This window comes from Crassostrea angulata, chromosome 1, assembly GCF_025612915.1.
Source record: "Crassostrea angulata isolate pt1a10 chromosome 1, ASM2561291v2, whole genome shotgun sequence".
In the NCBI taxonomy this organism is placed as follows: Eukaryota; Metazoa; Mollusca; class Bivalvia; order Ostreida; family Ostreidae; genus Magallana; species Magallana angulata.
Genome location: NC_069111.1, coordinates 18,770,382 through 18,783,615, shown reverse-complemented (window position 1 = coordinate 18,783,615; position 13,234 = coordinate 18,770,382). Strand labels below are relative to the sequence as shown.

The 13,234-nt window shown below is 30.2% G+C and overlaps 2 protein-coding genes across 4 annotated transcripts in view; both read left to right on the top strand.

Moving 5' to 3' along the window:
* The window catches only part of LOC128160643 (uncharacterized), a 71,871-nt gene that overhangs the window by 43,196 nt on the left and 15,441 nt on the right, over window positions 1-13,234 (top strand). The window lies entirely within an intron of this gene.
* Window positions 1-13,234, top strand: part of LOC128160675 (uncharacterized) — a 30,772-nt gene that overhangs the window by 11,430 nt on the left and 6,108 nt on the right. The window contains exon 6 of the mRNA XM_052824042.1: window positions 11,376-11,393. Coding sequence (XP_052680002.1) covers window positions 11,376-11,393 — 18 coding nt within the window. The remainder of the gene's footprint in view (window positions 1-11,375; window positions 11,394-13,234) is intronic.

The following is a 13,234-nucleotide window of genomic DNA, read 5'->3' as shown; positions in this document are numbered from 1 at the left end:
TTTTGTAAGCATGTATTTTTCGTGTTTATCATAGGAGTTGCTACAACCTAAATTCATGTTTGTAAATAAGACCCCTTGAGGGGTTATTTGACATATTTATGTCTGTTTATTTCAAAATGAACCGAAATTGGTAAACCATTTATAAATTATCGAGTAAGTGAGGATGTGTTCTATTTAGAGAGTCCCTTTAACCTCCTATACCATGATTACTGTAGTCGGACGTAGATCTTGTAGTTTTCAGCACGTGTCAATTACTGTCAATCAAAGTCCACGTGGTACAAATAAACAATATAAGATTATTCCGGTTTGTACGACTCTAAAATTTCCGGAAGCTCATAATTACGTTAATTAAGTATGTGAAAGGGATGTCTATGTATTTCAACTATTACAATCAACGTTATTTCTTATTTCCTAACTATACAATAGGTAAATCTGAAGTTATTCAAACATATGTTTACAGCTGCACTGTCTCTTTAAGGAATAAGGAATTATTCTTTGATTATCTTGAGGTGATAAATCTGGTCTGGGCGTGATCAAATTCAATGAAGCCCGAATAGCTTTATGATAGATTTCATTACACGCCGACCGAAATTATCACCTCATAATATTCAGAGAATGATTCTATATTACTTCTATTGATATAATTTTCAGCAATTGTGCAATTAAATATTGAATATGAATAAGCAAATCCCGCTTGCGTCCCTATTTTACGACATTAGAATCCATTGGACTGTATAGTACAACATCAATACGTAGTGTTATCACAGACAAAGACACTCAAAAATGTAAATATTTCGGAATGAGACACATAATTCATCGCCTGGTACAAATATTTGAAGCTTTAAATAAAAAAAAATCAGTTGCATGTAGGCACAATTCACACAGTTAAAGGTAGTCGGCCCAAATTTCCAGTATTTGTAATTGTGCCGGTTCTGACGTTTAGATGGCGGCATGTTAATATATGGGCAGCGGAAAGGGCAAAAAATACATTTTTACAAAATCAACGACAAACTAAATTCAGCAATCTAAAATAATATTATCAATGGCCATAGGTGCAAAACCAACAGTCTTCTCTGCAAAATAAATGTACATATAATCAGCCAAAGATATCTAAATACAAATCAAACACAAAAAGTAAAACCAACAGACATAAATGTAAAACGAACATACATCAACATTAAACAAGTGGACGCACAAATAAACGCCAGGTGGCGTTTTTGGGGAAGCAATATGCGTCATCGATTATTGGAATCCGGGATGGTTCGCGGCTATTCTGTTTCGCCCTGAGATGTTGATATATTTATTATGATTTATTAAAAAATATAAATAATATTTTAATGACCTGTTTATACTCGTACATTTGTTCGAAATATTCATATTCAGATAAAAACATATGCATAATCAACTATGGTACATGCAGTCTATATAAAAAAAAAACAAAAACAAAAAAAAAACGTCATTTCATTGTTATCCATCAGGCACGTAGCATCGTTTTTGAAAGTGGTAGGGGCAGGCTCATCCAAATGACATGACATGAAAAAAAGGGGGGAAGGGCAGCCCCCCCCCCCCCCCCGATGCTACGTGCCAGTCCATAAACATGATGATATACAAAAATCTTAAGGAATCATTTTCAAAATGCTACAAGACATATGCACATTGTAAATTAAAATTTTATAAAGTGCATCAGAATACTTCAAGCTTATACACATGAATACTGCCATGTCTTATATTTTCTTCAAACTACTTGTGCAGGCAATGCATAAGAATGTAGAGAAATAAATCAAACTTCGTTATAGAAAACATTGTCTGCATTAATTAATGCATATTTTGATGATAGCAATTTATACAAAATGTTTACTTTAAGACTTTCCGTTTCCGTCAGTCTAGGCACATATGTATAGATAATTATAGCAAACCAAATTTTCACGCCTCTATTCACGTAATGTCAGTCATTTGTTGCATTTCGTATCACTTTAATTTTACTGGGTGGAAGTAATGCAAACAATACAACTTGACATTATTGCCAATTTTGTATTTACTGTCATCCGGTAAATTAAAAATTTACAAAAAAAACAAAAAACAATTGGAATAGAAATAAAATTGTTAACGATTAGGTTTGATTTAGTTTGACTTTTGCTATAAGAATTTTAATTTTTTGATTAAATTTATATTATATTAATTTTATAAGACTGGTAAAAATCGTAGTTAAATAGTGGATGCAGGGGAGGGGGGAGTAATGTAAAGTTCAAGCAGATAGTTTATGTAATTAAATAATATGATCCCCAAAATAGAGCTATGCTAACTATATAATATTATACATTTGTAATTACATTAACATTCCCGAATTTTTCATAATAAATACTGAAACAGGTAATTCTCAAGTGAATGGCAGGCTATAATTGTTATCAAAACACAATTCACACCTCTTGTTCTGAACGATATAAAACGTTATGGGTTCATAAAATTAATGAATAAAAATCCTAATCAAGCAAGCACGCTGTCTTGACCGTGCATGCATAAAAGCAAGCACTGTTTCAATGGGTTTTTTAAAAACATATTTCAATTCTTGTATAGGTAATAATTAATTTCAGAGAAATAATAATACGAGAAAAGTATCTTAATACAGTAAGGTGTTTCGCTCCGAGGCAGGTGCGAAACATCGAGGTGCGAAGCATCTCAGGGCGAAACAGAATAGGTGCGAACCATCCCGGATTCCAATAATCGATGACGCATATTGCTTCCCAAAAAACACCACCTGGCGTTTATTTGTGCGTCCGCTTGTTTAATGTTGATGTATGTTCGTTTTACATTTATGTCTGTTGGTTTTACTTTTTGTGTTTGATTTGTGTTTAGATATCTTTGGCTGATTTTTTGTACATTTATTTTGCACAGAAGACTGTTGGTTTTGCACTTATGGTCGATGATGATATATTATTTTAGATTGCTGAATTTAGTTTATCGTTGATTTGTAAAACTGTATTTTTTGGCCTTTCCGCTGCCCATGCAAATTTAAGTATCAAAATCTTTGAAAAGCCAGAAATACATCAGACATTTCTGACTTAATTAAAGAAAAAGGTCAGGAAAAAAGAAACAATAGCTAAAATAATAATATTTACCATAGAATGATGTCAGCCATTAAAATTTTCTTAATGTAATGTGTTTCTAAATTTGCCTGCTTTTTAATTTTTAATGTTTTTTTGAAGGTTTTTTTTTCTTTAATTTCAAGATTATATATACTGATATGTGCTAGATATATAGAAATGATATAATAAATGTAGATGTTTGAAAAATTATTTTGTAATTCATTTATAGTTATAATGATTATCCTACTGCTAGTATATAGATAAGTGTTCTGGTGCACGTCGTTGTTGTTCTTAAACATCATTAAATATAAGCGATGGATAGATCGTTTTGATTTAGAATTAGAAATTGAATTGGTCGTGTTCAGTTATACACCCTTCTCCCTAATTCCCAACAGTATAATCACAGAGTATACAACACGTACATTCGAAGTGGACACAACATCACGCTGTCCACATGAACACCATTCATCTAATGTAAAAATAATTGGACTTGAAATATTATAGGAAGTAAGATATTCAATATGTTTGGTGTATTCCGGTTCAAATTTGGTACAATCCCAAATATATTTTCTTGCGGCGTAGTTAAAGGCAATAACCCGTACTAGTGTACTACTTTTGGTGGCGTAGTAATTTAAATACGCCATCTTATTCAGTACTTTGCTATTTTTTATTCTGCATTGTGAATTTAATTTATACCACAATTAGTGGTGTTATTTTGTTGATGCAGCTCAAGTAGAGGACATGGCATTTTGTTATAATGAATACAGTTTTAACTATAAACGGGTTATCCCTCTTTATCGTAGAGTTACTCAAACTTTAAAATTAGCGCCATTCTGCCATTCTTGCAGAGTTAGTGGGTCAGATTGTCGAAGTCGTGTGCTGACGTCACAGAGATCCTATCATGGCAACCTCCATGCGTTTGCAAGAGATTAAACACTGACCGGATAATTTATCCAATTTTTACATCTTAAGACGAGATAATGATTTGAGTAATAGTAATAAAGTGGTTGTTAAAACAAACTTTTATTTCCTTAGTATTTATATGTCACTGGAAATGTGTTGCATCTGACTTTTCCTTTAACGATTACGTTTACTCAGAATGAAAAGAATTCCACTGTTGTTAATGAAAAAAACATTTAATATCTGTTATAGACCTTTCATGGTAGAGATTTTACACTTTCAAAAAAGTAGATCAATCACCTACTTTTTTAGTTAATGGCCATGGAATATTTTTTTGAAAATCTAAGAAATATCGCTACAAATTTTACATTCTGATTGAGATTTTCTTAACTGTGAAAATTATACTTTGTTTTTGGGAAAAACTATATAGACTAGATTAAGATTTTAAACACAAATTTTAAAGCATCTGTTTTACAATGCGGAAATCTATCAGAACAAATCAATATAGAAAGAGGTTGTAGACAGGGTGATCCTATTGCCCTTATTTATTCCTGCTCTGCACAAAATTTTTATCTATTCTTATAAAACAAACAATAATGTTAAATGCATTTCTGTTAATGATAAAGAACATAAAATTTCACAATATACGGATGATACTTTGCTAACTCTTGATGGCTCACTAAGTTCTTTATTTGCTGCTCTTGATAGCTTAGATTTTTTTTCAAAATTTTCTGGCTTAAAGGTAAATTGTTCAAAAACTAAAATTATTTAGATTGGCTCTAAAAAAAATTCTCAAAACAGGTCTTCCTTCATACTAGATGAAACTAGACTGGGGTTCAACAACTTTTGGTTTGCTTGAAATTCATTTATCAGTAAATTTAGAAAACATTACTGAATTTAATTATAATATTTATATTCTACCAAAAATTAAATCACTGATACAACAATGGAATAGACGAATACTCACGCCAATTGGCCGAGTGACAATTGTTAAAACTCTTATTTTGCCAAAACTTAACCATTTACTGTAAATTCCTTATATTACGCGAGTGCTTAATTCTGCGACCCCGTTGGTTTGTATCAAATCGCGAGAATATGAAATCGCGAACGTGGAACTTTGTTATTTATTTCTTATAGTTCTCTACTCTCAGAAAATAATGGCAAAATTTTAAAATCCGTGAAAGGTGCTTCTCGTGATTTTACGCGAAAATAAACTCCTCGCGTTTGATTAGGAATTTACAGTATTTATTTCTCTTCCCTCACCAAAATATGAAAAAATAACTTTACTATGTAAAGATTTATTTGAATTTATATGGAAATCAAAACATGATAAAGTAGAAAGAGTTGTTGTATCTCAAGATTATTTATCTGGGGGCTTAAAAATGGTTAATGTAGACTTTTTTTTTATCATGTCATTAAAATGCTCTTGGATTAAGAAATTAAACAAAATCAACAAGCCATGGCTAGATATATTCTTAACAATTAATGCTTAAGACATTGTAAATGAAATCTTTGATTTTGGTGATGCATTTATCTCAGATATTTTGATACCTAAAAATAATGATTTATGGAATGATGTGTTTACCTCATGGCCATCTATACTACTATATTAAAATAAAAGACTCGAATTTTTGGTTTTTGATACCGAAAAATCGGAAGAGTACTGTCTTTTGTTTTATATATTTTAAACATCATTGGTATTTGAAGATTACCAATTTGTTTTTATTTTTTCTCAATCGAGCTTCGCTAATTAATAATCAACGAAATTGTCTTTTAAAAATCCGGAAATCATCTGGATTTTTTTTTTAATTTTACAATCTTGCGGATGTGCAATATATTTACGTTAAATCACGGGAGGCTCTTAAGTTTATGGTTCCACAAGATCACATTTGCATGGATAATCTCAAATACATGAACATTTTTATTGAAATTTTGTCATATATTCTGTTCATTAAAGGAAAAACGGGAGATAACTCTATTATGAAAAATCCTGAGAGTTTCGAATGTCAACATGGTGTGTAAATTGAAGCGAGTAAAAAAGTTGGTGAAAAAGAGTTGAATTTTTCATTAATATAAATTAAATTTCTAGATGAAAGATATTATCAGCCTCAAATGGTTTGTTATGAATAATTTAACTATTATTTTCAATGCAGCTTTAATAATTTTCTCAAAACTCGTTTCGGAGCGATTCTGCAATTGTTTGCTACATTCCGGGTATATTGAAGGCATTTTAACTGTGGCGGGACACAGTTAGATTATTCTAACTAATTTAAGCAGAGTGTAATGAAATTAAAAGCATTATTGCAGGCTTAAAGCTTGGTTATGTAAATGTCAACAATACTGTGTGTTGATGTATCTATTTCGTAAATGTCCGATATCATATGCAATGTCAAAGTCTAGTATGTCATAAAGAATACAGAAACTGGAATGTATGTGAAAAACAATTTTTTAATGTTCGAGTATGGTTTAATTCTTATATAAGGATTAATAACAACAGTGTTTTCTATAAAAATGGTATTAAAATGGTGTTAAAAATGTTGGTGATTTTTAATCAAATGACGGAATTTTTTTTATCGAAAAACATGTTCCAGCAAAAGTTCAATATTTCAAGACTATGTATAATGCAGTATAATGGTAATATTACTGTTATTTCCAGTTTTTTTTAAATGTATGTCATTGAACAAAAATGTTGTGGAAAGTAGATGTGGTCCATATCTACCTTTTTATTTTGAAAAAAAAAATTAAATGAGAATAATTGTATAAACAAGAACAATTTTGTTCCCACTTCAGTATACAAATGGAATGAAGAGCTGTCTCCACATGGACTTAATATTATATGTATACAAGATGTGTTTAAAGTTTGTTTTAAAATTACTATGGATTCCTCATTACAATGGTTACAGTACATAATCCTTCATAGGGTTCTCCCTGTGTGTTACTTCTTTATAAAAATCAAAATTAAAACCGATAATGTTGTAGATTTTGTAGCACTGAAATAGAAACTATACTGGATATGTTTGTTATTTATGAAAAAAATATTACCTCTCTGGAGAAATTTTAGCCTTCATATACAATGGATACACAACAACCTCTAAAAGAGTCGGTTTTAATATTACCAATATTAATTGAACAGTCATTATGAACAGAATTTTTTAACAAAGGTTGTTCTTTGGCGGGAAAAAGGAAGAGGAAGTTGATGAATTTGATAGCTTGTACTAAGCTTGAATTACCTTTACTTCCTGTGCATATTTTGGCAATTAGTACCGAGTTTATTCCCATTGTGACAACTTGTACAATTCTATGTAACATTGTTAAATGTGTTTTTCCTATATTCCGTCAATTAAGTTTGATTATTTGTATATTGCATAAAATAATCATTATTATTTTAGGTGAGACACCATTAAATGTAAATAACAAGGTAATAAATTCTATTATATTATGTTGCAAACAGTAAATTTTTTCATGCTTGTTGCAAAGTAGAATTCCAAATTTGTGTGGCCTACAATGTCATTCAAGAATGAAATATTACATTGAAAGGTATGTAGCAATACACAATTCAAAATTGTTAATTTTTGATAACCAGTGGTCGCTCTGGAAAAATATTTTTGAACAAAAGAAGTGTAATATTTTATAAAAAAAAAAATTTTAGCATCAAGAGCAGTAATTGATTAAGTTATTTTTCTATATCTTCCATTTACCTGTGTAAATCTAAAATCATATTAATTTACTGTACATGTATGAATGGGCGATGAAAGGAAAAATCATTGTAAAACCTGTATCTATCTTAAAATTGTTTATAAAAATACAATGAATAAATGTTAATTAAAATAAAGTTTTACGGCTTAAGATGAGATATTGATTTAAGTAATAGTAATAAAGTGAGTGCCTAAAACAAACTTTTGTTTCCTTAGTATTTATATGTCACTGGAAATGTGTTGCATCTAACTTTTCCTTTAACGATTATTTTAACTCAGAATGAAAAAAATTCCACTGTTGATAATGAAAAAAACACTTATTGTCTGTCAAAGACCATTCGTGGCAGAGTTATTTTACACTTTCAAAAAAGTAGACCAAACACCTACATTTTGAGTTAATGACCATCGAATAATTTTTTGAAAATCTAAGAAAAATCGCTACAAATTTTACATCATGATTATTTTCTGTATTGTGAAAATAATTCAAAATTGCTAAACTCTTTTAAAAATGCAATAAAGTTTATGAATGGTAGTGACGCTAAATAGATACAAAGGATTTTATTTTCATTCACATTTTTTTAACATAAATATTCTAGTATAATTTCCTTTATCAGTATTCAAATTCATACCCATTTTTGATTCAATTGAACAAAAACTGATGATGATGATGATGATGATGATGATGATGATGATGATGATACAAACACATTTCAAGTATTAAACAAAATATATTGACCTAACTCTGCTGGCACAAAATTTATGTGAGGTCGATGATCAGAATCTTGAGATATGCTGTTTTAATCGTTTAAGGAATTTTCAATATTTTTGTAGTGTGTGCCATATCATAATGATTATCTAAATGGAAAGGTGAGATAAAACCAACAAAAAATATGCAAAATTATGCTGACTTACAAATAAACACTTAACTTTATTTAAATATTAATGTTTCAGTGAAAACTAAATCTGAAAAATTAAGTCCCAATTTTGTCTGTTTTGCCAAAAGTCAAACTTTGTTTGCGCCTCAATTCCATAATAAACTAAACATATCATTTCATAAATACTTATTGTGTTTAGAACGAATTTTACTCATGATATTGAACTTTATGATCCGAACTCGAGAATTCAAACCCTGAGTAGACAATCTCCTTTAGTAATATTATATGTGTAATTCGCCTTAATGAAACATTTGCCATCTCCGTGGACAAAAAAAAAATCAAGAAAAAGAAAAAAAATGACAAAAAAAAAATAAAATAAAAAAAATCATAACTGGCGCCAAACCAAAAACATGCGTAGATGTCAGCCTATATAAATTCCTAAATAGGATTCCACCTTTTTGTTTGTTGAAACTAACATATCTGCTTTTCAAATGTAGTGTCTAGTCCGACTAAACTTAAACCTGGTCTTTAGTCTTTTTGAGTCTGAGGAAAGGTCCCAAGCTCTTAAAGTAAGAAAACACAAGATAATATCCTATGCAAGAGTGGGTATTAACACTTTAAACATTAAAAGGATACGATGCTTAATATGCAGAACCATATTTTTGTTCATTTTTGTATATACTGTGTTCAATTTTTTCCATAATTGCTTTCATAACATATTCTTAAAAATTGAAATAAAATAAACAGCCTGGCTGAATATTTAAAGACACAAGCAGGGATGAAAAATTTAAGCCTGACAGACATAAATGATATAGACATGTAAATTTTGTACCTGGTCTTAATTCTTTTGGTTGCAGCTAATTGAAAAAATAGTAAACTTTTTAATTTATTTTAATTTCAAACCGGTGAGTTGGTATTTAGTGCAATGTATATCTAAATTTTGTTCTTTAGGTCAAATTTCACAATAATTCTTGTCACTGTTCTAAATAAGAATTTCAGATGAAAAACTGTTTTTTTGGGGGGGGGGATTGCACCATCCCCCTCCCATTCAACTTCCCCTTTTTATGCATACATCATAATTAATTTATTAGATCAACGTAGAACACAATCTGTTCATTTTTTACAATTTAAGAGCCATTCTCTGTAAGCATTTAAACACTTGTATAGGAGGTTCGGCACGCATAGTCACCAATTTTTCGCAAATTTTAATATGATGCATATTATCATATACCTATCATAAAAACACCATAAGTTGGTTGCTAGGCAACTCTGTTACCATGGATACACATACCCATCATTCTTAGCACAAAGTGATCTTGATTTTTACTGGAGAACACACTTTTTCAGCTTAAATAATTATTTCAATTACATTAGTTTGTGATAATTCTTCATCAAACTCTCAAAGCATCACATCTTAACTATTGAATAATACATTGATAAAATCAAAGTATTCATTTTTCTTTATTGTACCAAGGGCTTAAAAGTACTTGGGTAACGACTTTGTAAAAAACCTAGAAATGAGGCATTTTTGGTGATGCCCTGTAAATTCTTGCGGACAGGTTGATGCAAACCGACACCAATCCTGAATTTACTGGGTCTTCTGTTATCAGAAACAATCAAAACATGATGGGGAAGTTACCTCAAAATTGTTGTTTCCATGGAAACAATAGTGTATATTTTACAACTTTCAAACTTCATAAAATCCTTACTATGGTTCATAAATATGTGTAAATTATGTCCTTTTGAGAAAAAAATATGTGAATATTTAAATATGCAATAAATTGAGAGTGTTTGTACTATTGTTTACAAATTATCAAATATAGGTAAGATATATAAACAATCGTTACCATGGAAACATGATAAACAATTTCGTTCAATTCTGTGTATAATAGACAGTTTATGTCTTTGTATCTCATTTCGTTATGAAACGATTACAAATTTTGATGAAAAAAAGGAGAAAATATTTTAACAAACATATGTTTTAAGCTCATCTGAGCTGAAAGCTTTTTGTAGGGCATCTGTCTCGGTCTGTCCGTCCATCTGTGAACTTTCCACATTTTAGCTTTTTTTCCAGAACCACTAAGCCAATTCTTACCAAACTTGGCACAAATCATCCAGAAGTTTAGGGGTTCAAATTTCTTAGAATATGGGTAACGCCCTCTTTCGGGGGGGGGGGGGGTGATAAAGGACTAAACATCTGCTATGATCTTAACATTTGACCTTTAAATTGGTTCAAAGTCACTGCACATTTTTTACATAAAAAGTTCTTTTTATGAAAAGTATGAGCCAGACAGAGCTTAAAAGAGGGTGTATATGCTTAGAATTTTTTTAGAGTAATCTGATATGACCTTCATTAGATGGACAGATGTTTGGATGGATGAATGTACAGACAAACAGATCACTATAGGTCACATTCAGAGCACGACCCTTATTTATAGTTATTAAAAATTCGTTGGCATTCTTTAAAAATCATTTGGCCAAAAAAGCTGAAACTTGTGTGGAAGCATCCTTGGGTAGCATAGACTCAAGTTTGTTTAAATTATGATTCTTAGTTGTAGGGTGAACCCACAATCAGAGGGGGTTTATAAGAAATTTTACATAGAAATAAAAAGAAAGAATTCAAAATGTTCTTCTCGAATAAAAAAAAATTGACGTTTAACATGAGAATATGCGCAGAAAATTTTAAAGATCTTTTTTTAAACAAGAATTACTTTACTAACTTGTCAAGATACAATGTTCTAATTTCATCAGAGATATGTCTACAGTTGATTAGGTGAGCCATGAGGCCCTCAGGCCTCTTGTTTGCATAACTGATTGCTAAGGTAATATTTTATTATATGGTAAGAAAGATTAGAATGCTACATGTACATGTATTCATTTAGTGCGAAAAAAACAGTTGACTTCTTCCTTGATGTTAAATTTTCATTCAAATACCGGTACTTTAATGATGAAGGTATTGAAATATATTATCATGATAATTATTACTCATACCAGTTATAGTTAAATAGTATTCAAATATAAATTATCATGACATCCTTTGTCAACTTCTTTTTCAATTTCTCAAGTAATATTGCAGCACTAAAAAAATCATACATCTGTATTTTATTTAATTATAACTTAATAATGAATTAACAAAAATTCATGAAGATGAGCATGCTGAAATTAGTTAATTTTTAAAATCAAGTGTATATATATATGTAAAAATATAGTCATGCAAATGTACTTGTAAGTAATGATCAATGTGTTGATTAAGTATATACTGTTTATGAATGCTTGCATTTTTCTTACGAGCAAAATAAAAATAAAAGTACTTCTAATTATAAATATGCTGGTCAGAATCCCAATTGTTGTAGTGTCCATTTCTCCATTGCTTAAAATGCCAATTCACTCACTCAAACAACTTGAATTCTTAATTCATGGGTTTTTTGAAGTTTGAAGAAAAGTTTAAAGAACTCTTAAAAAGTTATCAGGAAACTGTTATGCAGCATACAAGGTTATTTTTCAGTTACCAGATATACACTTTTATTACCAAAAAAGTCCTAGCGCCTTGTAATAGAACTGTATTTGAAACGCTATATTCCCCTTAGATCAAAGTACTTGCATGGCTGCTAATTTCATTCCATATTTCCTGTTTAACTGTAATCAAGGATCAGGAATTTTCAAATTATCTTCTTTAACACTTCACTTTCTGTATTATACAAGTACCCGATATGATGTTATAACTATTTACAGTACCCGCAACGTTATTTTTTACAAGATAAACGATAGGATAGGATTCACGCACGATAGGATAGCATTAACGCACGATAGAACAGTATACACGCACGAAAGGATAGGATTAACGCACGATAGAACAGTATACACGCACGATATGATAGGATTGATACACGATAGGAAAGGATAAACGATGTTCATGATATACGAATGATCGATTTAAACGATATTTACGAACAAACTGATAATAGCAGAATTTGAAAGAGAACACGTACAAATAAAGATTTGCGTCGAATTTCTTTATAGTAACAATTGCCGAGTTGTTAATCATCGCTGCATCATTTATAGAATGTATAAAAATGACCAGTTAATTTTTTTTCAACTATAAATATGAGCTTTAATGATCAATAATTTTTCTGTATTGTTAAAATTGTTTTCATTACCGAACACCCTAGCCGATCGCCGCGAATATTTCAGCCCGAGATTAAATCACTCGGAAAATAGCGGGTTTAATTATTATTTATAATATAAATCCAACTCTTGTATAAAGTAAATATAAAATCTATCATAAGTACATTTCTTTCTGTATAAGAAAATGATGCATTAAAAACGAATTATTACAGACAAGTTAAATATTTACGCAGATACACATTCCGCGTACGATTTGTTAACATTGTTTTCATTACCACACACCCTAGCTGATTGCCGAGTACATTGTATTTACATGCATTATTTACAAAAATACAATTCCTGCAATTTATCAATGCAGAGAATTTTTAAACATGTTCATCCAAAAAGCAATTAAGTTTGTATTTAAAGTTATGTTTACATTCCTAATGCATACTATTTCATTCCATTCACTGTTTCATACCAATTAACAGTTTTGGCTGAATCAGAATGGCTCATGTAATATATAGAACTCAGCATAGGAGTTATGCATGAAATATAATTTCTCAGCAGAAAAAAA